Source organism: Vipera ursinii (genome assembly GCF_947247035.1).
Source record: "Vipera ursinii genome assembly, chromosome: 7".
Taxonomy (NCBI): domain Eukaryota; kingdom Metazoa; phylum Chordata; class Lepidosauria; order Squamata; family Viperidae; genus Vipera; species Vipera ursinii.
The window spans coordinates 68,355,832-68,383,783 of NC_139521.1; the positions used below are offsets into that span (position 1 = coordinate 68,355,832).

The following is a 27,952-nucleotide window of genomic DNA, read 5'->3' on the forward strand; positions in this document are numbered from 1 at the left end:
CAGGGGTGTCTGTCTACTACAAGGCCGAAAACTTGAATGGCACCGATAGGATTGGAGAATATGGAGAAATGTGTTGCAGGATGCTTCCTGTAGGCCCTGGCTAGGATTAAAAAAACAGCTGCTTTCATTGCTCAATAGCTGGGAAGAGATAGGGAACAGGAGACTGACATCATTACTCACATTCTGAGAAACAGAATTAGAGGGATAGGTTTAAAGAAAATCGTTTGAATCAAGTTGATAACTTCAAGGAACACGTCTGTTCCTACCAAGAGGAGAGCTTGGGAATTCTTAAGCTAGTCTACAGCCCTAATTCTTGACTTACCACCCAAACTTTTTGTTGCTCGGCGAGACAGTGAAGTGAGTTTTGCCCCGTTTTTATGACCTTTCTTGCCACAGTTGTTAAGTGAATCACTGCAGTTGTTGAGTTAGTAACAAGGTTGTTGAGCGAATCTGGCTTCCCCATTGACTTTGCTTGTCAGAAGGTCGCAAAAGCAGGGTGTGTGTGTGTGTGTGTGTGTGTCACGTGATCCTGGGACACTGTCATAAATCTGAACCGGGGTTGCCAAGCATCAGAAGTTTGATCACATGACTACGGGGATGCTGCAACGGTTATAAGTGTGAAAAACAGTAATTGTTCAGTGCCTTTGCTACTTTGAGCTGTCACTAAACACTAGTGGTTAAGTTGAGGACTGCTTATATCAGGGGTGTCAAACTCAATTTCATTGAGGGCCGCATCAGCATTGCGGTTGCCCTCAGGGGGCCGGGTGGGTATGGCCAGGGTTGGCGTGGCCTACTGGGTGGGCGTGGCTAGAGTGCGTATAGCCTACTGGGTGGGCGTGGCCAGCTCTACATCATTCGCATCAAGGGTGCCTATGGGGGCCTGGGCAGGAGTGGGACAGATCTGAGGGTCTCTGGTAGAAGGAGGGTCTCTGGGCCAGGACCAAGGCAGTGGGGGCCATTCCCTCACTGTTTCCAGGATGGCTTCGCGGGCCACATGAAACCATTTTGCGGGCCGGATCTGGCCCCCAGGCCTTTTGTTTGACATGTCTGGCTTATATAGTCTACAACCCTAGAACATAAGGATGGCCAAACTCTGCTGAGCTCAAGATTAATCTAGACTAGGATCTGCCTCTTTATCAGACCTGTAAGATGGAACAAACTTTTCCCTAACCCTTTGAGCCATGAAAATCTAAACGTGACTTTGGACAGCTCTGCTTGAGACTATTTCCCTTCCAATCAAAATGGGAGTGGCTTTTTTAGAGCAAAGCAACATAATAGTAATATATTAAGTGTATGTGCCACTTGACTCCCAGCAACCGAACACATTTTGAAATATCAAAGTGAGTGCTACTAAAGCCTTACTCTCTTTTTAATGTGTATCACATGTGCGGTGCACACAGAATGGATGCTTTCCACACCAAGGTTGTGCCAACCATCTGTTCTTTCAGAACCCCACCTCCCCACTTCAAGGACAGTTCCACATTTGAAAGACCAAATGGTCCTATGCTTCATTTAAAGTAATCCATTAAAATATAATCCAAAAGGGTCGTTGTCTTAAGAGTTTATTACTCTTTATTAGAGTTTCTCCTGGGCAAGCTATTCACTGGGCCATTTATTTCAAGGCCAATAAGGCGAGAGAGAGAGAAAACAAGATTCTCGAGTTTAGATCACTGTAAGAAGAAAACTGCAGAGGCAGATTCCAAATGAACTTCTTCTTAATGCATTAAAATGAGTCATGGCAAACTTATTTATTTTTCACATTTCTGCATTGCCCACCTCCCTCAGAGAGGGAGCCAAATATTTGCTAGTTCCTGTACAGAGAGAAAGAGAGAGAGAGAGAGAGAGAGAGAGAGAGAGAGAGAGAGAGAGAGAGAGAGAGAGAGAGAGAGAGAGAGAGAGAGAGAGAGAGAGAGATTGTTTCCAAACTCATTCTTTAGGTCTGACTGAGCATCTCTGCCAGAGCTTCTTCTGAGCTTCTTCACTTCACAAACACTTTTACTGCACCCAGAACTTGATCCATTACTCTCGCTGAATTTGGAACAAAGGCCAGGAAAGGCCGTGATTACATTATTTGCTTGTTTATTTCCTGCCTTTATTATTTCTATAAATAATTCAAGGCAGTGAATACAACTAATACTCCTTCCTTCTATTTTCCCCACAACAACCACCCTGTGAGGTGGGTTCGGCAGAGAAAAAGAGAGAGAGTCAGTCACTGGCTCAAAGTCATCCAGCCTGCTTCCCTGCCAAAAGCGGGACTAGAATTCACTGTCTCCTGGTGATTCGACCAAACTTATCCAGCCTGCTTCCCTGCCTAAAGCAGGACTAGAATTCACTGTCTCCTGGTGATTCGGCCAAACCTATCCAGCCTGATTCCCTCCCTAAGGCAGGACTAGAACTCACTGTCTCCTGGTGATTCGGCCAAACTTATCCAGCCTGCTTCCCTGCCTAAGGCGGGACTAGAACTCACTGTCTCCAGGTGATTCGGCCAAACTTATCCAGTCTGCTTCCCTGCCTAAAGCGGACTAGAGTTCACTTTCTCCTGGTGATTCGGCCAAACTTATCCAGCCTGCTCCCCTGCCTAAGGCAGGACTAGAACTCACTGTCTCCTGGTGATTCGGCCAAACTTATCCAGCATGCTTCCCTGCCTAAGGCAGGACTAGAACTTACTGTCTCCTGGTGATTCGGCCAAACATATCCAGCCTGCTTCCCTGCCTAAAGCGGGACTAGAATTCACTGTCTCCTGGTGATTCGGCCAAACATATCCAGCCTGCTCCCCTGCCTAAGGCAGGACTAGAACTTACTGTCTCCTGGTGATTCGGCCAAACATATCCAGCCTGCTTCCCTGCCTAAGGCGGGACTAGAACTCACTGTCTCCTGGTGATTCGGCCAAACATATCCAGCCTGCTCCCCTGCCTAAGGCGGGACTAGAACTTACTGTCTCCTGGTGATTCGGCCAAACATATCCAGCCTGCTATCCTGCTTAAAGCAGGACTAGAATTCACTGTCTCCTGGTGATTCGGCCAAACTTATCCAGCCTGCTTCCCTGCCTAAGGCGGGACTAGAACTCACTGTCTCCTGGTGATTCAGCCAAACTTATCCAGCCTGCTTCCCTGCCTAAGGCAGGACTAGAACTTACTGTCTCCTGGTGATTCGGCCAAACATATCCAGCCTGCTTCCCTGCTTAAAGCAGGACTAGAATTCACTGTCTCCTGGTGATTCGGCCAAACATATCCAGCCTGCTTCCCTGCCTAAGGCAGGACTAGAACTCACAGTCTCCCGGCCTTAACCACTAGACTAAACTGTCTTTCTGTTTTGAAACTCAAGAAAGCCAGGAGATGCTAAAACAAAAGCAGTTGCTTCCTTTGGGGATCTGATCCAAGGCTAACATTCCCCACAGTACATTTGCTCTCATCTGTTGTTTGGATAAACCGAAGGCGTTCTACAAAGGGACTGCAAGTCTCCAAGGGAAACTGAAACCTTCAAGAGCATCCTCAAACTTTTCACTCTTTCGGAATGCACAGATGGGTCTTTATTCTCTCTTTATTTTTCCGGAGCGATTTAAACAATGTCAATGGATATTCCAGGAGCCATTTATAATAAGAGGATTCCATTCTGGTGGCCTGTAAGATGGGGAAACAAGGCTAATAAGGACAGTACTTATTATTTTCAATATTGGTTCATTCCTCTATTTTATGTCTGGGTTGTTTCCTTAAACCAGGGGTAGGCAACCTTGGCTCTTTTCTGACTCGTGGACTTCAACTCCCAGAATTCCTGAGCCAGCTTGGGGGAACTATGTCTCCTTCATGACTTGTGGACTTCAACTCCCAGAATTCCTGAGCCAGCATGGCTCAGCTTGGAAACCTCTCCCTTTCCCCTCAGCATGGCTGGCTCAGGAATTCTGGGAGTTGAAGTCCACAAGTCATAAAAGAGCCAAGGTTGCCTACCCCTGCCTTAAACCATGTTTTGTTTCACTGTTACTTGTTGCAAAAGGCACAATTGGCTGGGGGTTTATGATACAGGTAGTCCTCAGCTTACAGCCACAATTGGGAACAGCATTTCTGTTGCTAAGCAATCTGGTTGCTAAGTGACTCATGTCCAATTTTATGACCTTTGCCATGGTTAAATAACTCTCCGCAGTTGTTCAGGGAATCATGTGGTCATTAAACGAATCTGGCTTCCCCCTGTACTTTGTCAGAAGCCAGCTGGGAGAGTCACACATGGCAATCGCAAGGTGTATAATAATCAATTGCAGGTAGTCTTTCACTTACCACAATTGGGAGCAGTTGTGCCCAAAGATTTTGCCATGGCTATTAAATGAATCATGCAGTCGTTAAACTAACCCAGCTTCCCCATGAGCTTTTGTTTGTGGGGAGCCAGCAAGGAAAGTCACAAATGGTAATTATGTGACCCAAGATACTGCAACCGTTGTTAGATACAGGTAGTCCTCCAGTTACGAATGTAATGGAGCCTGCCAATTACATTCGTAACCCGAGGATTCGCCCAGGCCTCCATTTGCAGAGAACAGAGGCCTAAAGTACCGTGAGACCTTGGACTACTGATCTCGCGGTACTTTAGGCCTTGATTCTCTGTGAACGCACCAAAGGCCTGAAGCAGGCCAAGAAACTGAAGGCTTGCTAGATCTTCGCAATGTGAGTATCCACAGGCCCAAGACCTGTGGAGACCCGGCCAGGCGGAGGGAGGAAATTAGGCAGCATGAATGTTGCAGTGCCTCTGTAGTTGTTCGTAAGGGCGAATCAGTGGTGGGATTCAGTCAGTTTGCACCACTTTGGCAGAACTGGTACCTAATTTTTTTGTTGCCCAGGCCCAAAACGGACTTCCAGAAGCGGCATCCACACAGAGAACCAGTTGTTCACATATTTGAATCCCACCACTGGGGTGAACGACTGCCGTGGTGCTGCAACATTGATAACTTTGGGACTGTCGTAAGTAGTTGAGGTGGTTAATGTCACAAGTTCGAATGGTCGCTAAGTGAACTGTTGTAACTCAAGGATTACCTGTACATGCCGATTGCCAATCCTAAATTTTGATCATGTGTCTGTGGAGATGCTTTGAAGGTCGTACGTGTGGTTGTAAGTCACTTGTTTCAGCACCACTGTAACTACATCTTTAAATCACTACCGTACTCATAAGTGGAGACCGCTTGTATGTATTCATTATGGGTTAGCAAGTATTGCAAACAGAGTTAAACCAGAAACTGAACAAAAATTAAACGTAGGTTTAAACTTTAAATGTAAGGTTTAAAGCAATGTAGAAACACAGCATTTTCAACAGAGTAAGCCCATAAGATACTAACTCTTGTTTTTAACTAGTTCACTAAATAAACTGTCATTGTCTGGCTTTGCAAGAAATATAAACTATGCTTCCCATATTATAATGGCTAAATTAGTACGTGTTCATCTCATGGTCCAATTATATGTGGTTCATTGAATGAACCCAATTTAGTAAATCATATTTTGACTGGAAATGTTATGATGTAATTACAACCTGCAATAGTAGCTATCTCTAGCTAATATACTTGAAAGTGTAATACTCAGAAGCGATTATCGTTTCAGCTGGTGAAGCAACTACAACTAAGATAATCTGTTTATACATTTATCACCTACTATATGATTCATCACCAACACTCCCCCTGAGAATGTAATTTTTCTCCCCAGTTACAATTCTTCAGAAAGATCTCTGTTAGCCTGTTGACAGTTCCGAGTAAATCCACATCATAGGAGCTACATCATGCCAGAGCTGCAGGCATTTCCCACTAAAAGGAATGAATTCAATGACCTTTTTTGCTTAAATAGCTGGTGATGATTCCCACTAAAAACAGTATTGCTCATCTTCTGGGCACAACTTAAGGTTGATCAAGAGATTGGAGCTTTCAAGTACCAGCATATTTCTTGTTTTATAGTCAGGCACCTCTCCCACTTCCTGTCAACACGTTAACTCAGTAAGGAAAATGGGAGCAGAACCCAACTTCACATGAAGTGTTAACGCCACTCTATAATGCCTTGGTAAGACCACACCTGGAACACAGTTTTGGTTGCCACAATGTAAAGCCTGTGTCTAGATAGGGCTTTAAAAAAAGGGGCTGTAGGAATCTGACCACTTGTTCCCCCCCCCCCCTGGTCGGTTTCTCACAACTCTGCTTGTCCAGGTCAGTCAAAGATAGGGGTGGCTGTTATTAGTCTTAGTTTTAACTGCGGTGGGCTTAGTTTATTGTGTAAGCCTTCCTATTTGCTTCGGCTTAGTCTTCAGTATGTTTTTATAACCAATGTAAAAAAAAGATGTTGAGACTCTAGAAAGAATGCAGAGAACAGCAACAAAGATGATCAAGGGACTGGAGACTAAAACATATAAAGAACTGGATATGGCTAGTTTAATAAAAAGAAAGTCTAGGGGTGACATGATAGCAGTGTTCCAATATTTGAGGGGCTGTCACAGAGGGAAAAAAAAGGGGGAGTCAATCTATTTTCCAAAGCAGCTGAAGGCAGGACAAGAAGCAAAGGATGGAAACTAATCAAGGAGAGAGCGCCAATCTAGAACTAAGGAGAAATTTCCTGACAGTGAGAACAATTAAAATCAGCGGAACAACCTGCCTCCAGAAGTTGTGGATGCTCCAACCCTGGAAGTTTTTAAGAAGAGACCGGACAACCATTTGTCTGAGCAGAGGGTTGGACTAGAACAGGGGTAGGCAACCTCGGCTCTTTTATGACTCATGGACTTCAACTCCCAGAATTCCTGAGCCAGCCAAGCTGGCTCAGGAATTCTGGGAGTTGAAGTCCATGAGTCATAAAAGAGCCGAGGTTGCCTACCCATGGACTAGAAGACCTCCAGGGTCCCTTCCAACTCTCTTATTCCGCTGTCCAACGTTTGGCGACATGAAGCGCAGGAGGGGACTTGGGCCGGCCCCATCTGAAGAAAAAAAAAAAGACACTCAACAGTTTCGCTCCGGACTCCAACTCGATCCCCACCCCAACCCCGCTCCGACAACCTTCCCTCATTTAAAGTTAGCAAGCGAAGATTCAGCCGTACCAACAGGCGTAAAAATAGCTTTTATCCGTGGGCTGTTAGGCTTTTAAATGGGACATAATCTTATGCAGAATTGACTTGGGAGGCCGGTGTGTGGTGTAGTTGGTTCACATAGTGTGGTGGGATGGAGGGTTTGTTGTCACTGTGTGTTGGGGGGGGGAGAGAGCACGGGGGGGGAGGCTCAGCTAATCTCAATGCACACATGGTGTACTTTGACAATAAAGGTTTATTATGGCATGGGTCCGGAGTGCATGGCATGGGTCTGGAGTACCTCGGGGATCACCTGCTGCGAGCGTCAACTTCCCTCCGCCCTGTGCGTTCCCACAGAGAGGGCCTCCTCAGGGTGCCACCGGTCAGAGAATGTCGGCTGTTGGCCCCCAGTGGGAGGGCCTTCTCTGTGGGTGCCCCGGCTTTATGGAATCAGCTGCCGGTTGAGCTCCGGATGGCACCCGACCTTCGCTCCTTCCGACGCGGCCTGAAGACCTACCTATTTGAGCAAGCCGGCCTGGCCTGATGGGGGATGTGCTGGGGTTTTTATTGGGGATTTTTATATTATTCTACTGTTTTTAGTTCGGGCTCTTATTTAATTCTTTTTTAATTTTTGTATTCTGTATTTTTTATGTGCCCTGTTCACCGCCCTGAGTCCTTCGGGAGAAGGGCGGTATACAAATATAATAAATGAAATGAAATGAAATGAAATTATTATTATTATTTATTTATTTTATTTTAATTCCATTTATATCCCGCCCTTCTCCAAAGACTCAGGGCGGCTTACAAGCTTAGCAGTAGCCTTCATTCTATGTATATGCCTGCTTATTAGGGCTTTCACACACCCCCAAGCGGCATTATTACAAAGTCAGCTTAATTGCCCCCAACAATCTGGGTCCTCATTTTACCTACCTCGGAAGGATGGAAGGCTGAGTCAACCTTGAGCCTGGTGGGATGCAAACCTGCACTAATTGCAGGCAGCTGGCGTTACTTAAGGAGGCATTAGCCCACTGCTCCACCGAGGCTCTGTGTGAGCAATTATTATTATTATTATTATTATGAGCAATCCACATCCCGACTCTTCTCTTCCCCCCCTCCCCGTTCACCCCCCCACCACCACCCATTTTAACTTCTCCTGCTCCGGCCCCGCCCACTACCGTGTCGGATTGCAGAGCCAGGATTGGTGGGAGAAGCCTGGACAGGCGGAGTCCAAAGGCGAGAAGGGGGAGTCGGCGCTACTACTGTCGTGCCGGCCAGACGCGGTCTAGGCGCATTCGAGAGGAGGGGCCGCCGGCAGAGTCGCCTGCGCGCAGCATCCAGCCGTCGCGCAGCATCCAGCCGTCCCCCAGCTCCGGAGGGCGCTGCTGCTGCTGCTGCTACTACTGCTGCTGCTGCTCGCTCCTCTGCGCTTTCCCGGAGCCAGGTGTGCGGCGGCGGCGTCTCGGACTTTCCCGAAAGGGGAAAAAGCTTCTTCCCGGGGCTGCGCGCGGTAGGCATCGGCGTCGCCTTCCTAATTTTTATTTTTATTTTTATTTTTTTTGCGCCCAAGCAGTTGGGTCTTCTTGGCGGCAGGCGAAGTCGCGCTCAGCAAAGAAAGCCTGGAGCCGTGCCGCCTTCTCTCCGGCCATCCGGATTCTCTTCCTTCCAGGGGGGGGGGGACCCCCGTCCGGGGCTTGCTTTCCCGTTGCTCCCGGGGGTGTGTGTGTGTGGCTTTGCTCACCTGTCCCGGACTGGGAAGATAATTTTGCCAGCTTAGAACCGTTCACCTGCCGGCCCCGGGTTAAGTGTTGCGCGGCGGGACGAAAAGTCTCGGAAGCCGCCTTGCTTGCAGGTCGTTCAAAGCGGCGGAGTAAAGCCCCCCCAAAGCTCATCGCGGGACCTTCGAGGCGCTGCTGTTGGAAGGTAGCCAAACCCCGTCCTTTCGTGTGTGTGTGTGTGTGTGTGCACGCTTCTCACGAGCGGCTTTCCGAGTGGGAAGGTGGCGGCGAGAGATGGGGACACGAGTGAGGGCTGCTCGGTATTATAAATTAACTCTCAAAGTAAGGGAGAGTTCAGCATTGCCTCCCTTCCACCACTGACGGTGTTGCCTAGCTGGCTAATGAAACGTCTGCAAAAACAACTAACCAAGATCAGAGAACACACACACACACACACACACACACACGGGGTGTTGCGTTTGGCCCTGCCGGGTTGCTTAAAGCAGGCTAGGAAGGCGCGCTTCTTCTTCGACTTAGCTTGCGGGTTTAAAACGGCGATCCTAGTTGTGGCTGTGAATGAGGTTGCGCGATAAGAAGCCGCCGGGTGGATCCCTAGGCTGCGATCTCTTTTCGAGGCGGAGCTGCCGCTCTTCTCTGTCCCCGCTCCGCTTCGAAATCCTCCCCGTCTCCGAAGTATTAAATGCGGTCTGAAGGAAGAGAGCCGGCTGCCTCTTCCCATCTATAGATTTAGCTTTCGGAAAGCAAGCAAAGAATTCCCAGCTGAATTCCAGCAGGGGAGCCGCTATTAGCCCCGGGAATCCAGATCGGGGTTTTGGGGAAAGCCTGTGTCTTGTTGTTGTTGTTAGCTGCGAAGTCGTGTCCGACCCATCGCGACCCTATGGACAACATTCCTCCAGGCCTGTGTCTAGATACGGCTTAAAAAAGGGGCTGTAGGAATCTGACCACTTGTTCCCCCCCTCCCCCCCCCCGCTGGTCGGTTTCTCACAACTCTGCTTTGTCCAGGTCAGTCAAAGATAGGGGTGGCTGTTATTAGTCTTAGTTTTAACTGCGGTGGGCTTAGTGCATTGTGTAAGCCCTGCCTATTTGCTTCGGCTTAGTCTCCAGTGTGTTTTTATAACCGACAAGATGGGTTACTTCAATAGTTGGACCCAGATTGTTGGGGGCAATTAAGCTGACTTTGTAATAATGCCGCTTGGGGGTGTGTGTGAAAGCCCTAATAAGCAGGCATATACATAGAATGAAGGCTACTGCTAAGCTTGTAAGCCGCCCTGAGTCTTCGGAGAAGGGCGGGATATAAATGGAATTAAAATAAATAAATAAATAAATGTTTGTGTGAATTTATGCTGTGCTCCCTTGCCTGATTTGACCTAGGTCAGCAGCAGTAAAATTACCCAAAATAAGCTCTCTGGATGTTTTAGCTGGTTTATTTTGTTAGTGACGAAAGAAGCTAAAAACCACTTGATCTGTGTCGCTAAGTCAGTGTATATACTCTGAAACTTTAGAGTCAAGCTAGCTGGCCATAGCTCTGTTTTTCAGGCTTATTGGCCATTAATTCCTAGATAAGTCCATTAATGGTGTTGACTGCAATAATCTCAGTTCAGGGAAAGGGTATCAAAAGCAAATAGGCTTGAGCAGAATGCAACAATGTGAGGAAGTGGTTAAGGACCAAGGACACTCAGATTTAAGTTCCTATTGAAACTAGGAATGGATAGATCTGCTGGTTGTATTAAGAGAACTGACTCACTCTATTTACTGAATTAAACTATTTTATGAACTTGCACGATATGCTGAACCCTATGCTTTGGGTATTCCTACCATAATTCAAGAGGCTAAAAACTGATTTAATTGAACCCCCAATAAAACTTAGAATTTTGGAATGCACAAAGCTGCTTTTAGCTTGATCAGGTATTTTCTGGGTTAATGACTGGTAAGTAACTTCCAGCTGGTCACTTTCTCCCTGGCCAAATGATAAATCCTGATGTTGTGGCCTTATCCAGCCAGGTATGGCCCAGGTATCTTGAAATTCAGTTCCCAGAATTTCAGGTCATTTTGAAGATGCCAAGTTGGCCAGGTTAAGGATAGATTATTCTGGGGGGAAAAATATATCTCATTATGGGGTTGCTCAGAGTCAATATAAACTTGAAGGTGCTTAATAATAGTAATAAAATTTGGATCTGGTCTTATAGGATCAGCTTGGTTATTGACTTCCAGTAATATAATCATGGTGATTAAATTGTCAAACTACAAACTTCCAGAAGTATGATCAGAACAACATTTAAAGCTGAAGGTAATGTCCTCGTGCATTGCCTTTTAGATAGTAATATAATTATTTCAGGCACTTCAGGCTGTGGAAAGCCAGATCTTCACCCTGCTAAGTTGCTCCCCCCCCCCCAAAAAAAACCCACACTGATCCTGTAACACCTTTAGGATAATCTATATTAATGGCTTCTCATTGGATTGCTCCCTTTTAATTTGAGCTGGTGACTCTCTGCTTGTCTGTGGCCAAGGAGAACAGCCTAGAGAAATGGTGGGAAATAAAAAAAAAATCCAGTTATCAAGATCAGAAATGAAACTACAGTGACAGCAATTTTAATGTTGTCTTGGCTGGCTGGTGTATTTCCTTCCACTCTGGGGTGTGTCTTTAGCCTCCTTTTCTCGGAGGTGGATTAATGGGCTTGTTTTGGCTTTCCTTGCCAACTTTGATCTCCCACAATATGCCTGTGTCTGTGCGTTGCAGAATCCTCTAAATTTAGCACCCAGGGGATGCACAACTAAGGAAGCTAAAGCTGAGAGAATCTCGGAAATTTACAGGGAGAGAGGGCTGGACCTGGTGCCTTGTTTTGATCACAGCATGGTGAGACAAGTAACACTCAGCTTAAACGATGACACATTCTTGCTCTTCCATTGGAAATGAGTGCATATTTATATCCAACTATGGCTTGTGGTTCCTGATGGCTACCAGGAAATAAGGGGATGGCTAGGAAAAAGAATAGGAAGTTTTAATTTCAAAGGGAGAATGCAGTTCTCTGTGGCTACTTGGAAGTAACTCTTGTTGCATTCAGTGGGGCTTGCTAGTTGTGACTGCAAGAAAGATTACTCTTGGTTGTGCTTTGTCTTAGAAGATCATTGTTGGTTAAGCCATAATTGATTGGATTCTCTCAAGACTATTGGTTGGAAACATGCGGAAGAGGCCTTCATCCTGCGGTGGATAGACAATGGCTAGAGTGATGATGAAGATGATGATGATAATAATTGGGTTCTTATAGTAAACCATGAGCAATGGTTTTGAAAGGCTAAAGGACAGTTTTGGCTTTGCACAATGTGTTCTAACTCTTACAAACCATTTACATCTTCCTGCTATTAGTTAGCTCGGATGCTGCTCATAAGTCATGTTTATATACTTCAAGGATTCTCGAGGTCAGCAAGCCCAGCCTATTGTGATTCAGTTAATAAATTATGCTTTACGATTAGGATTTAACTGAATGTGTGGATCCAGTCATAGAAAACTACTGGGTACTCCAGGAGTAGATATTCAGTCTCACCACTTGCTACTCCAGTCAGTAGGGCAACCATAATACAGATTGGAAAATTAGATGTCTTCAATGGATATCTTTCCTTTTATCTACAAAATCCTCCAGCCAAAAGCAATCTGAAGTAAAATCCTGCAGAGTGAATCCCATCACATCTGCAGGGGATCAGGTTGGGAACGATTGTGTTACGGCTGGCTTGAGGATTAGTGATTGGCAATGTGTGTGTAATATATATATATATATACACACACACACACACTCTGCTCAAAAAAATAAAGGGAACACAAGATAAGACATCCTATTAAATACAGTACATTGTGTTGTTTAAGTGTTCCCTTTATTTTTTTGAGCAATACACACACACACACACACACACACACACACACACACACACACACACATATATATATATATATATATATATATATATATATATATATATATATATATATATATATGCAATAATTATATATGTAGATTGCCAGTGTGTCTAAAAATAAAGAGGAGGAAGGTATGTTTGAGATGTTTGCTGCCTTGAATTATTTGTAAAAAAAATAATAAAGGTGGGACATTAAATAAATAAATAAATGTAGCCTTGTGCTTCAGGCAGGGGTGGCGTTACTGGCACAAGGGTTTGTGCTGCTGGTACAAAATAGGTTTCTATACGTCCTACACACACTTCATTTTATCTATTTATCTAGAGCTTTCTTAAGCTCTCCCTAACCCTCCTTTGTGATTGAAACTCTTTGATCTCAGCAAGGCTTGTTTCGATTTAACAGTGGCAGAGATTTTGATTGCATTTATTATCCTGTGGGAAAGTGAGGTTAGGGTTAATCTTTCCAAGACGTGTTTGTGATGCTGACTCCTAGCTTGCTTAGCCTAAATAATAAAAAAGGGGTATGGGTAGTCCTTGACTTACAACCATTCGTTTAACAAATGTTTGAAGTTACAACGGGGCTGAAAAAAAGTGACCTACGACCCATCCTCACACTTATGACCATTGCAGCGTCACCACATCCCTATGTTCAGAATTTGGGTGTGTGGCAACCACCATGTGTTTAGGATGGTTGCAGCATCCCAGGGTCACTGAAATGCCATTTGGATTTTCCCAGAGGGCTTCCAGGAAACAAAGTCAAGGAGAGAAGCCAGATTTCCTTAATGACTTTGCTTAATTACTTAACAACCACAGCAAAAAAAGGTCATAAAATTGGGCACAACTTTCATGACTTCATGGCTTAAGGAACCCTGGTGGCGCAGTGGTGAGAATGCAGTGTTGGAGAATAACTCTGCCTGCAGCCAGGCGTTCGATCCTTGACTCGGCCTTTCATCCTTCCAAAGTCAGTAAAATGAGGACCCAGGTTGTTGGGAGCAATAGGCTGACTCTGTAAACCACTTAGAGAGGGCTGTAAAGCAATATGGAGCAGCATATAAGTCTAAGAGCTATTGCTATTGCTAATGGAAGTTCCAGTCCCAATTGTGATTGTAAGGCAGGGGTCTTCAAACTTTGGCCCTTTTATGACTTGTGGACTTCAACTCCCAGAATTCCTCAGCCAGGCACACTGGCTGAGGAATTCTGGGAGTTGAAGTCCACAAGTCATAAAAGGGCCAAGTTTGAAGACCTCCTGTTGTAAGGAAAAACGACTATTTGTAGACTGATCCAGAGAAGTCAAGAGGATCAACAGCTATTGTCCTTCAAGACATTGTGATTTAATTTAATTTAATTTAATAATATTTGTATACCGCCCTTCTCCCTGAGGACTCAGGGCGGTTCACAGGGCAGAATAAAATACTAAATACAAACATTAAAAAGAGATTAAATGATTGCCCAAGTTAAAACAATTGGAATAGAATTCTAAAACACCAAGTTAAAATTAAGACACCAAAAATAAAAAACCCCACCAATCCCCATCAGGCTAGGCCGGCTTGTACAAACAGAAACGTCTTGAGATCACGACGAAAGGAGTGAAGATCGGGCGCCATCCGGAGCTCTACCGGTAGCTGATTCCACAGCTCCGGAGCGCCCACAGAGAAGGATCTCCCCCTGGGGGCCACCAATCGACATTCTCTGATCGGTGGCACCCTGAGGAGGCCCTCTCTGTGGGAACGCACAGGGCGCAGGGAGCTTGATGCCGGCAGCAGATGTTCCCTAAGGTACTCTGGCCCCATGCCATGGAGGGCTTTGAACACCGTTACCAGTACCTTGATGACTGAAGTTCAGCTGCTAGATAGATTGGTAGAGCTGCCTTCTGTTGTTGGCCACTTGAGGATAGACTGGTGGGCTTAAATGGGCCGGGGGCAATGGTGGGATTCAAATATGTAAACAACCGGTTCTCTGTGTGGATGCCACTTCCAGAAGTCCATTCTAGGCCTGGGCAACAAAAAATTACCTGAAGTGGTGCGAACTGGCTGAATCCCACCGCTGGCCAGGGGTCCATTCTGCAAGCACATTGGTTATGTTCTTCTTATAAGTATAAGAATTCCCTCCTTAGAGTCTAGTATGAGAGCAAGGGGAAGCATTGAAATGGATGTGTTGAGGAAAAATGTCCAAATTGACCATCGGTACATTTTGCTCTCAGCTTTCCAATTTATTAATTCCATTAGGGATCGCAAGCCATATGTTTCAGCTCTGGGTTTTTGAACCAGGCTTAGTGGTCTAATTCACAGTAAGCCCAAAACAAACCAGATTGTGATACAGCATTACAGGTAGTCGAGTTGCAGCAGTTCATTTAAGTGACCGTTCAAAGTTACAACAGCCCTGGAAAAATGACTGATGACCATTTTTCACACTTAATGACCATTGCAGCATCCCCATGGTCACATGAACAAAATTCAGACACTTGGCAACTGGCTCACATTTATGACAGATCCCAGGGTCACGTGATCCCCTTTTAAGACCCTCTGACAAACAGAGTAAACAGGGAAACCAGATTCGCCTTACAACAGCGTTACTAACTTAACAACTACAGTTGTGTTAAGTCAGGGCTTTTCAACCTTTTCACCCATTGTACCACTTTTAGGATATGGCAACATCCGAGTATCACCAGTCGCCTAGCAAGGTGTCAGAAACTTGATGACCAAAAAAAAGAAAAAAAGTGATGAAGTACAGGTAGTCCTTGACTTACAACAGTTTGCTTAGTGACTGTTCGAAATTACAATGGCACTGAAAAAAGTGCCACCCCAAAGCACAGCCGAGCAAGACGCCTGCCCGCCCGCCCAGCGGCACCCTTCCTCCTGTCCGAGGTTTTCATTGTTGTGAGCATTTCTGTTGAGGATTGGCAGTGGGGATGGGGTGGGAGTGGGGTGTTTGGTTTCTATTCACCTCCCCCCCGCTGGGTGGTTGCAGCAGGTTTTGGTCACTTCACATGGCCTGGGACACTCTAACCATCATACATGTGAATCAGTTGCCAAGCATCTGAATGTAAATCACAAGACCCTGGAGATGCTGGCAACATTCCAGCTGATCTTTCTGGGCTCAGCAGAAGCACCAGGATCAGCGCCAAGCTCCAGCTGGAGCCTGGCGCTGATCCTGGCGCTTCCACTGAGGCCTGAGAGCCGCAAAGAAGCGCTGATCCTGGCGCTTTTGCTGAGCCCTGACAGCCCTGCAACTCCATCCGTCTCTCGCTCAGGCGGTGTTACCACTGGTTCAGCTCATTCCCCTCCCCCTCTACCACTTTTCTAGGATGGTCGCATACCACCTGCCAGGTGCCAATGTACCACAGGTGGTACCCGTACCACTGGTTGAAAAGCCCTGTGTTAAGCAATTTGCTTAACCACTGCAGCAAGAAGGTTTGTAAAATGAGGCAAAATTTACTTAACTGTCTCACTTAACAGAAGTTTTGGGCTCCACTGTGGCCGTAAGTCAAGGACTACTTGTAATATCTGTATGACTAACCTAAATTACAGAGATTGTGCTTTTCAAAACAAAGAGTTGGATAACAAGCTTTTGTATTTATATGGCTACTGGAGAAGAGAACATGTAGGAAAGTTTCTGGAACTAATTCTGTGAGACAGGTGGGACATCCTGAAAATAGAAAATAAATTGAGCACTAGTGAAATAGTTAAGAACCATGACACATTAAAGCAACAGACTGAAAAGACCTAGACACTTATTTTTATGTATTAGATTTTTATCCTAACTTTATTACTTTATAGGTAATGCAAGGTGAGCCCTGCTGGTCGTAAACACTCTTATTCTTCAGAAATCACTGAACGAATAAATGTGGGATGACTGAAGTGGCACCTGAATGCTATCTCACTTAATGTGCACCACAGAATCTGCACAAAGCAGGATTACAGCTTATACCGCAGTGCATTGTGATGCAGGCCCTAAAAGCGTCAGGCTTTGATTCATGTCTGCTGGTGGAGATACCTACAACACCTGCATTGCGAGCAACCCCGTTCCTACTCCCTTCACCAGTGTTTTCCAGATTGAAGCTGCCGCTGCCACCATTCAGATATATTGTCATGCAGCATTTGTCACTCTTTAAGATGTGGGGACTTCATCACCCAGAATTCCCCAGCCAGCATGTCGAGAAGATTGAGAAACCCTGTAGTGAATGTACATCTGTGGTGAGGAAATGCTTGCAGACCCATTTTTTATATTAAAAAAACCCAAACAAACACGGCAGTGGTGGGATTCAAATATGTGAACCACCGGTTCTCTGTGTGGATGCCGCTTCCGGAAGGCCATTCTGGGCCTGGGCCACAAAAAATTAGCTACCGGTTCTGCTGAAGTGGTGCGAACCGGCTAAATCCCACCACTGAAACACGGTCTGTAAAGAATAGGAATTCTCACATCAGGCAGCTGCTAGGAACCTGACAGTTACTACTTCTTTTGCTTGTTCGTCTGTGCTGTTGATTTCAGATTGTTTACCTATAGTAATGTGTTGCACCTGACACTGTCAATTACTGCAGAACAGATAAAATGTTTGGTTTTTTTCCCAGCGGTTACTTAACAACCATCTTTGTCGGGCTGTCAAAAAGAGATGGCACTCCCATTCCAGGGCATGGAAAATTGTTCAAAAAAAAAATATCCATGTTTTCAGTGGGTGAAAAATGGAGAAATGAGAAGTGGCAGATGGTTTCAAAAGAGAGCAAAACTCCACAGTCCAGCTGATAATAGTTTGATGGATTTAGATCAGGTTGTATATCTCAGGCGCAGATTGAGTGGCAACTTGGTATGTTCGATTGTGACATTGTGGGGCAGAGGAGGGGTGGGGGAGAGAAAGACTTGGAACAGGCAATTTTTCATTGAGCGTCGACAGCCCTGCTTTTCCCTCATTTTCTCCTGCCTTGCAGTGTGCGCCTTTTGGTGGTTAGATAAGACAAAAACATCAGTGGGTCTCAGCGCTTTTGTAATAGAATGGTACCCGAGCTGATCTGGATTGGATTTGTTTCTCTAGAAGGAAGCTGACAGTTTATTTAGAGATTTATAGTCGGAAGGAAGGATCTGTTCCTTGCAGATAATGAAATAATTAAAATGTCTGCACTGACGCTGCTCCGTGTTAGAAAGCTGATTGCAGTCGTGGAGACTTTTTTTTAACTTGTGAGTGTAAATGCCAAAATGGGCAGAGGGCTGGGGTTGCCGCTCCGTATAAAAATAGTCAGAGGCAAGATCTTTTTGTGAGAGTGACTCAGGTCTGTGTGTGTGGTCTAGGGAATTTTGTTTTCCAGTGTCCCCTTGAAATGTGTGGGTGTGCATGTTGGAAACGGGTCTGAATAAGGAGGTTAAAAGTTAAGAATTCTTACTCATCTTGAATTTTTCCCCCATTTCTCCGCCAACAGCATGAGCATCTTTCTCTTAAAAAGAGAGCAGCAGTCACTGTGTTTCTTGGATGCCCGTGCAACACTCTCCTTAAATCTGTTGACTTTACAAGTATGATTGCTTGCAAGGCTGAAGCTTTGAGCCGAGAGTTTAGCGTCTAGAGTTCCACCTTCTGTGCAACGTGAGAATTGCTGGCAGATAGCTGAAATAATCCAGCTGCCGAAGAGCCTCTGATGTGGTTAATTCGTTTTTCCTTCACTCTGTTCCTTCCTTTGGATCAGGTTCCACTGGAGGAAATTAGCACTGAGATCACAAGAGACTTCGCTGAACATGGAACTCTAGAATAAGAGAATACCGGTAATCCTTGACTTATGACCACAATTGAGTCCAAAATTTCTGCTGCTAAGGGAGACAGTTGTTAAGTGAATTTTGCCTCATTTTACAACCTTTCCCGCCACAGCAGTTAAGTGAATCGCTGCATTTGTTAAGTTAGTAACACGGTTGTTAAGTGAATCTGGCTTCCCCACTGACTTTGCTTGTCAGAAAGTTGCAAAAGGGGAATCACATCGACCCCGGGACACTGCAACCGTCATAAATAAGAGTCAGTTGCCAAGCCTCTGAATTTTGATCACATGACCATGGGGATGCTGCAACTGTTGCAGGTGTGAAAAACGTCTTGCTCCAATGCCTCTTCCTTTAGGACTTATTTCTCTTGTGCTTTTCTCTGACATGGGGTCTCTCCCCACCTGCATAAGAACCACGTGCCTGGTCCTGATATAAGACGAGAGGAATGACTAGCATTGTGCAAGTCATGTGGGATTTGTTTCAGTTCAGCTATTAGAAGGTGATAGGATTAGAGTCAAATTGATCCAGTTTAATGGAAGATTCAGCAATGAGCTCTAAAGGGAATATGTCAAAATACTTTCAAGGATTTCACTTTTTATTTTTATTTTTATTTTTTTGCAGAATGGGGTAAAAATTATAGGGATGGCAAACTCCTTAGAGGCCACTAATCCTGCAAAATTTCAGCTGGATTGTTTCAAAGGTTTCACTACAATACATCTTAAAAATATTTCCTTGATTCTATTTTTTTTTAAAGGCGGAATTAATGGGGATGAGAAAAGGACAGTCAGCAGCTTGTACATTGTCCAGGAAGAAATCTATAGAGAAGCTCTCCGACTTAAAAAAAGATACACATTTAAAAATATTTTTAAGAAGTAGGCTCTTAAAAATCTGCCACTCCCATTCTTAACGAGTGATCATTTAATTAGTGATGGGAGCAGTGACATTCTTCACACCTAAAGCCAAGCTGAGAATGACTGTTTTTTTGTTTTGTTTTGATTTGAATTAGCATGAATTGCTCATCCTCTGGCTATAGTGTGGGATTTTGTGTGAATCAGACCTCTGATGCAGACCTTTAAAGAGCAAACTTGAGTTTAGCTTTGATTAGCAGCAGCTGCAAACAGTGGAGAAATGGAATCCTATAAAAACAGAATGTGTGGCTTCTTGTGTGAGTTCATTCCCTACAGAGCATTTAATGTGTGCCAGTGTGTTCACAGAAAAAGTGAGAATAAAGGCTATCTTATTATTCAGCTGATATGCCCTATAATCTGTATCCAGTTCTTTGCAAGTGTCCTCGTTAATTTTGAGGGGGAGGCTTAACTTCTGCTTAAATGCACAGGCTGGATTCACACATGGGAAAATATAGCTTGATTTGCTTGGTTTATCATCTTGTATAAATGCAGACAACTTTAGTCAACAGACTAGTTAAACTGTGGGGTCCTTTGTGCTCTTAGAACTTGGTGGTTTTCTTGCAGACGTTTCATCACCAAACTAGGCAACGTCATCAGTGCAACCCTGAACTACAAATATTATCTTCTATGACAGAGGTCCCCAATTTTTTGGGCACCAGGGACCCGGTTCTGTGGAGAGAGGTTTTTCCGTGGACCGGAGGGTGAGTGGTTTTGTGTGCTGCCTGCATCTTGTGAATGGGGCTTTGCTTGTTTGTGCAGACCGGTTGCCGGCATGGGACTGGTCCACGGACATGGGGTTGGGGATCCCTGTTCTGTGGAGACGAGTTAAAATAAACTGCCGTTTAGGGTCACTGGAGTCCCCAACCGCTTAGAAATCTTTCCGCTTTGGGTTCAAATAAAGGAGCCAAATAAAGTCAACCTCAGGGGTCCGAATAGAGATAATAGGCAGAAAATGCAGATGTGAAGCTTGTGCCTTCACTTCAAGATGGGCTATTGTTTCAAAGGGCTTCCTTGCCAGCTGCTTTGGTCATAAATAATGACTTGGTAAGACACCGGCCTCAGATGCTGCTACGCACCACATGGAGTTAAGGCATGCTTGATTTGGCTTTGGCTATTCTCAGATCCTTTGTGTATGCTTTTCCAATTAATTCAGTCCATAAATCACCTGAGCTTTCCTTTGTAACAAAATAAATAGCTGGCCAAATTTTTTCAGGGCCTTTGGAGGATAATAGTACTGTGTGCAAGTGCCTCTAGCACAGGGGTTGGCGACTATGACAACTTTACGACCTGTGGACGTCAACTTCCAGAATTCTTGAGCCAAATGAAGCATGGTGCATTTCCTCCTCTGCTTACCCTTCTTCCCACACACACAAGCAAAGGAGCTATCACTCAGCCGAGTTGAATCACATGCAAACTTACTACAGTAATCATTCGTGGTGAATAAATGAGGTGCACCATAACCATGGAGGAAACCCTCAGACATTCTATTAACAGCTGGTTTGGGATGAGATGCTTACCAGCTACAGTGTAGACTGTTTGGCTTGGATGATAACATGAAGTCACCCATGAGTTGGTTCATACATCCTATATGGGCCACCATCTTTTAATGGCTTCACTTAACCATTGTTTGCAAGATGTGTGGGTTCTGGTAAGCAAGGACAAGTCACATAAGGGGCGGGGGCAGGTTTGTATGCGTTGCCATGGGGTTAAGATGGGTGGGAAGTTCCTAGGGAGCACACGTAGCCATTTCAAAGATGGCTTTTAGCATGTTTAGATCTCTACATGATTGACCTGCGGAGGGTTTTCCTTTGACTTTATACATGGTATTATTTTCACTCTTGGCTGGGTTTGTCTAGGGCTTTTTTATTGCGGTTTGTTTTCCCTTTTAATCTCCTGTACATCTGATAGGCAGCTCACATTCTTGGCCAGTCGAAAAGTGCCATAAAGAAGGACTATCCGTGTAAGATTTATAGTGAGAAAGCACGGGCAAACTCTTTCATGAAAGAGACTCCATCCATGTCTATAAACTGATAAATTTCTAAATTGTGGGATCCTTGGTTGCTCTCGAAGCTTGGTTGTTTTCTTGCAAACGTTTCACCCACACATCTTGCAAACGTTACAAGAGCCTTGGTGGAGCAGTGGGCTAATGCCTCCTTAAGTAACACCAGCTGCCTGCAATTAGTTCAGGTTCGCATCCCACCAGGCTCAAGGTTGACTCAGCCTTCCATCCTTCCGAGGTAGGTAAAATGAGGACCCAGATTGTTGGGGGCAATAAGCTGACTTTGTAATAATGCCGCTTGGGGTGTGTGTGAAAGCCCTAATAAGCAGGCATATACATAGAATGAAGGCTACTGCTAAGCTTGTAAGCCGCCCTGAGTCTTCCGAGAAGGGCGGGATATAAATGGAATTAAAATAAATAAATACATAAATTACACAACTAGGTAACGTCATCAGAGACGACAAAAAAAAGTCAAGAAGGAAACCAAAAGGCCAGAACATATCCTCTCCAGCAGCCTACACTTAGATAAGCAGGGATTAATACCAGACAAACGATCAAGCCAAAAAAAAATACCCTAATCAAAGAGAAAACCACACTTCCACACCAACACAGACAAAAGGCGAGCTACTGTTTATAAACTGGGAAGCAAACCCCACACTCCGTTGCCCTGATGACGTTACCTGGTTGGGTAATGAAATGTCTCCAAGCAAACAACCTTGCAGAGAGCACCAAGGACCCTACGGTTCAACCCTTGAGCTGCAAATATATTCTCTCTTAATTTCTACATGACCTTCTCCTCCTTTCTCTCTCCCTCTCTTTTTTTTTTTTTTACTTTTCTTTAAGCATCTTTTCCTTCCAAAGCATTCTCAGCCTGGCTCTTTCCAGCTTCTTTCTTAAGGCTCCTAGTTTTGCAGCATTACACACACCCACACCCCCACACACCCCCCCCGCGGTTCTCCTTCTTGTTAAGGCACGTGGAAGCCTTTCCTTCAGGGGCCCCTCCTGACCTATTTGTGCTGGGAAGAATCCAATCCCCAGTTGAACAGCTGCTCCCAGGGATGAACGTGACTTTTCGAGATCTTTGCCGGGTGCCCTCCCTCATTTTGATGCAAATCTCCTTTGGCATTTTGAAAAGAGGGATTAGCAGAAAGGAGGGGGGTCCCCTGGGTGGGAAGGCTTCTCTCAGTGTGCCCTCTATCCCCTAAGCAGCAAGTTTTTGCTTTCTCTTATTGTTTACTGGCTGAATCCTTTACTTGGGGTGGGGTGGGGTGGCTTTTGAAAGCTTTCCTTGTTCTGACCTGCTGCCAGAAGCAAGCCAGCCTTTTGAATTCCTTTTTGAATTCTTTGTGCACTGGTGTGTTTTCCTTTTTTTTTTGGGGGGGGGGGGGTTAGGGGGTTAGAATGTCCCTAGGAATCTGGCTAATAACTTAATAGCTTCTCTACTCCTACTGCAAACGCTTTGTACGGCACAGAGTGGACAGATGGAGGCAAAAAGAAAAAACAAAGAAAAAGTAGATTTCTCTGTAGGCAGCCCCATTAGCTCTGGCTTTTCAAAATCAGGTGTTTTCCCGGCCTGCCTTTCCTTGCTTTCATTTATGCTCGGAGAAGCTTTCCTTCTCTTTTTACCAAAAGAAAAAGGATGGCATCATGGCTGGGAGGGGGGTGGGGGCATTTGGGCTCTTTCTGGGCACAGGGGTGTGCAGTTTGCCAGCAGCTGGCCTGCACAAATGAGGCTTGCCATTTGGAGATTGTCTCTAGTGAATTGGGGAGGGGCAGCTATGCTAGGGAATATAAGGGGTACATGTGGATCCCTAAATGTGCTTAGAAAGAGGTTAGTTACAACCGAGGCGCGTAAAGCTGAAAAAGCTTGGAAAGGGTCCGGGACAGGTAGTCCTCGACTTATACCCATTGGTTTAGCCACTGTTCGAATGACAAAAGCCCTGAAAAATGGGATTTGTTAACCTGTCCTCATACTTTACGACCATTGCAGCATTGGCAGAGTGATCAAAATTCGGCTACTCGGCAACTGGCGTCTATTTCCAATGGTTTGAGCTTCGATTAAATGCGTATATATGCAGTGGTGGGATTCAGATAGGTGAACAACCGGTTCTCTGTGTGGATGCCGCTTCCAGAAGTCCGTTCTGGGCCTGGGCAACAAAAAAAAAATTAGCTACCGGTCCTGCCAAAGTGGTGTGAACCGGCTGAATCCCACCACTGTATACATGGCATTTTAACCAATTAGCCTTAAGGCGAGTGAGGAACTTTCAAGTGAAATGTTTTTAAAAAGATCCTCATGGATAGCTGATTCATTCTTTCTGCTGCATGGTTTGTGACAGGGCCATGCTAAGATGAGTGGAAGGTCATGAGTTGTGCAGTCTTTGAGAGTGTGCAAGCTTGCATGTAGATTTGGGGAGAAAATCAGTGATTGGTGGTAGGCTAGCAGGGGAAATCTAACATACCCGGGGAGGGGTTTACCAGATTGGGGAAATCTGGATTAAATAGGACTTGCAACTGGTCTAGGGAAAAATACCCAGATGGACAATGATGCAGTCCACGTGTAGAAGGAACGTCGTAAAGGGAATCGGAAAGGCAGAACTTTTGGGAATGGCAATGAATTTTAGGCTTTATTTAACCAGTTGTTATCATGCCCTCTTTTCCTCTAAAATTATTTGTGACCCTGATTTTGCCAGTTGTAAGTGCCTGTAGGAGAAGGAGTGGCAGAGATGGGGGCGGAGTCAAAAGAGGACTCAGCCTGGAATCTCTACATAGCCACAAATGGACAAAATCCAACCCCTCTTGAATTCCGTTGACTCTAATCGAGTACCGAAATAGTGCTAATCCTTAGTTGTGTAAATTCCTGTGCCTAGGCCTGAGCATTAAACTTCACACGTGGTCCTGTCTTCAGCATCTGACGGTGCTGGTCTGGTCACGTTGGGCATTAATCTACGACTGTAGCGACTTAACATCAAAATTCAAACTCCAATGTGATCGGAAGTTGAGGACCACCTGTATGGTTGCAAAAACACTCTGTACAGTAGTCATGACCATGTTCTCCCTGGGACAGGGATGTCAGAGGCCCGCAGGCCGGATGCATCATAGCAAAAGCATCATAGCAAAACCGCTCCCACCCCATTGCCGGCAATGGCAAAAAAGCCGCGATACATCACATGACGTTGCAAGTTTGGCACCCCTGCCCTAGGAGTTGACTTAAGAGAATCCACATTTATTAATCAAGTTCCACCCAGGCCATGTCATGTCATTGGTTGTTTTGAACTGCAGTATTTTGTTAGGAACAATAATGTCATTTTTATTTTGGTGAGAGATGGGAGGAAATTTCAAAAATTTATGGAAAGAGAATATTTGTTTGTTCTAAGATCCTAATGCAGTACAAGAGCTCTATTATGCTGCCTCTTGAACAAAAATGTGCTAAACCCTCATATTTTATTTACTGCTTACAACAAAGGATTAGCCACAACTGAGTTCTTGTTAATATTGCACATCTTCAGAATATTCCCTTTGCTAAGTGAAGCTTGTAGCTTTAGATACATGAGTTGGTGCTTCTACAACAGGGATCTTCAAACTCGGCCCTTTTATGACTTGTGGACTTCACACTGGCTGAGGAATTCTGGGAGTTGAAGTCCACAAGTCATAAAAGGGCTGAGTTTGAACACCCCTGAAAAATCAACTTGATTTTTCAAACATTGGCATCGTACATGTTCTCACAGTGTGATACCTGCAACATGACACTATGTAAATACTGTTTTGCACAACTTCTCTCTGAAGCGTGGGCAGGCTGGGGAATTCTGGGAGTTGAGGTCCACCCATCTTAAAGTGGCTGAGGTTGAGAAACACTGCTCTAGAGCAAGTCAAATCAATGTGGCTGTGATTTGATTTGATTTGCAATAGAATTTAATGTACTGCAATGATGTACAAGCTATTTTGATTTTGAAATGCCCTCTTTTAAGTGCAAAACAGCTATTTGGAAGGCAAAACAATTAGTTTTGACCTCTTGGAAGGTGTTTTGAAGAGGGCATTTCAAACATGGGAGTGTTTTGCACAGTCCTTTTGAATTGTGATTTGAATTTTGCAAAGCCACATAGTTGACTTTTTTTCAGAATGTAACATAATCCCTCAAAAAGCTTGACCTCTGACCTAAAATCTTAGGTATAACTCAGGCATCATAACTTATGCAATGTGATTTAAGCAAGGAGCAATGGCTCTATTCAAGATTCCTTTGAGACAAAAATAATTAATTCAATGTAACACTAGTCAGTCAAAATGATCATTCCTGGACAAACCTAATGATATAAAAATTTAATTTACAGATCATGATCTCAAAGAAATTCGCTTGATGTTTTGTTAGATCTTTAAAAACCAATTGATTTTTATTGTGTTTGACAACTTGATGGCACATAATCAAGCTGAATGACAACACAACCACAATTACAACCGCAACTGGACAGATCTAGATCTGAACTCATAATACAGGTCGTCCTGTATTGCAACTCAGCCCAAAATTTCTGTTGCAAAACACCACCGTTGTTAAGAGAGTTTTGCTTCATTTAATGACCTTTTTACCACAGTTAAGCAAATCACTGCAGTTAATAAGTTAGTCATGCAATCATTAAACGAGTCTGGCTTCTCCCATTGACTTTGCTTGTCAGAAGTTAGCTGAGAAGGTTTACAAATGGTGATCATATTAGAATTTTAGAATTTAGAATACTTTATTTGGCCATGTGTGATTTAGGCACACAGGGAATTTGTCTCCGGAATGGTGCAATTGCCATAGGTGACCATGGGGATGCTTCAACAGTCATAAATACAAAAACTGATCATAAGTCACTTTTTTCAGGTGTATTGTAACTTTGGTCAATAAACGAATGATTGTAAGTCAAGGACTACCTGTATAGTTTTTTGACCTTATTAGTTTGGGACTACTCATGGCTTTCAGCTGTAAAAGGGGAAGAAGGGCTAAAAGAAGGCAACAAGCAGTGTTGGGATTCAAATAGGTGGACAACCGGTTCTCTGTGTGGATGCTGCTTCCGGAAGGCCATTCTGGGCCTGGGCCACAAAAAATTAGCTACCGGTTCTGCCGAAGTGGTGCGTACCGGCTGAATCCCACCACTGACCTTAAGCCATCCGACTGACACTAATGTTTTTTTTGTGGCTGTTTTTCTTCAGGAAACTATGCCCCAGACGCCTCCCTTTGCAGCAATGTTTGACAGCAGCGGCTACAGCCGATACCTGTTCCAGTCCAAAGAGGACAGCTGTGAAGGGCTGTATTACCATGACAACAATTTGCTCTCAGGATCTTTGGAAGCCCTCATCCAGCACTTGGTGCCCACTCTGGATTACTACCCAGATGTAAGTCTTCTCCATTTGCAAATTAAATCCGCTCACCCTGCTGTGTCAAAAGCGGAAGGCATGGCAAGGAGCCATAAGACATGTACGTTATGGAGAACGATTAGAGAGCACTTGCCAGCTCCACTTTTAGGCTGTCTTTTCTTTTCTTTTTTTTATTTCCATAATGTATTTTATCAGTTTTATCAAATTATAAAATGCAGAAGTACAAAGAAAAATTAAAATAAGGGGGGGGGGAAACCAGGGAGGAAAAGGGGGAAGAGAGAAAAGCTTAGGGTGAGGTGTCCGGAAGATGCTTTTTCAAAAGGCAACTGGACTTTGTTTTTCCTTGAAGACGTTTCGCTTCTCATCCAAGAAACGTCTTCAGAACTTGTCAGACGTTTTGTCCAGAACTAAAGAAGCTTCTTGGACGAGAAGGGAAAAATGTCTTCAAGGAAAGACAAAGAAAATCCAGCAGCCTTTTGTAAATGCACCTTTGGGGCAACCATGACCCAGATGACTGAGAATCTCCATAGACCTGTAGGGTAGGGTGGAAAAGTAAAAAAAAAAAAAAAAGCATTGACTTCCAACGCCTTTAGTGCAGTAGAATAAGGTAGTAACATAAACCTCGACCTCTTACTTGTATATGACAATACATACTAGCCACTTCTATAACAACAAACCTATCTATTCGGCAAAACTCAAAATCGAAAGTTTCATTTCCCCCCCCACCTCAGGCTGTATTTCTTTTTTTTTTATTGAAGAGTTTTACAATACATTTTATCTTTAACAATTCCTCCCCTCCTCCCTCCACCCAACCCTCCCTAACCCTCCCCCCCTTCCCCCCTCCCCCCTCCCCGACTTCCCAGAGCTAAATACAAGGTATAAAAGTAAAAACAATCATAAACAACCATATGTTAACAACAATAAACTATTAAGTCTATCGCACTCTAGCTCATATGAAATGACTACAAGCAATACTAATATCACATAAAAAAACCTTATACAAATGCTAAATGAAACTTTTTGGTCCCATATTTCTTCTGGATATAATCAGTCCACTTTTTCCACTCCATAATATAACGTTGTTGCGAGTGGTCTTTCAAATAAGCCGAAATCTTTGCCATTTCCGCCAGGTCAGAAACTTTTAGAGTCCATTCTTCTATAGTCGGCAGTTCCTCCTTCTTCCAATATTGCTGCCTTTAATTAAGTTCAGCATCAACTTGGTGTCCACAACAGTAGTATCTGTAATTATACCCAATAAGAACAATTGCGGACAACTCAGGCTGTATTTCTTGACATAGCTACTTGGAGCATCT

The 27,952-nt window shown here is 44.5% G+C and overlaps 1 protein-coding gene across 1 annotated transcript in view; it reads left to right on the forward strand.

The window, feature by feature from the left end:
• The first annotated feature begins 8,217 nt into the window (after positions 1–8,217).
• RASGEF1B (RasGEF domain family member 1B) overlaps positions 8,218–27,952 on the forward strand; it is a 47,805-nt gene continuing 28,070 nt past the window's right edge. Inside the window, exons 1-2 of the mRNA XM_083367173.1 lie at positions 8,218–8,518; positions 26,475–26,657. Coding sequence (XP_083223299.1) covers positions 26,481–26,657 — 177 coding nt within the window. The 5' untranslated portion in view covers positions 8,218–8,518; positions 26,475–26,480. The remainder of the gene's footprint in view (positions 8,519–26,474; positions 26,658–27,952) is intronic.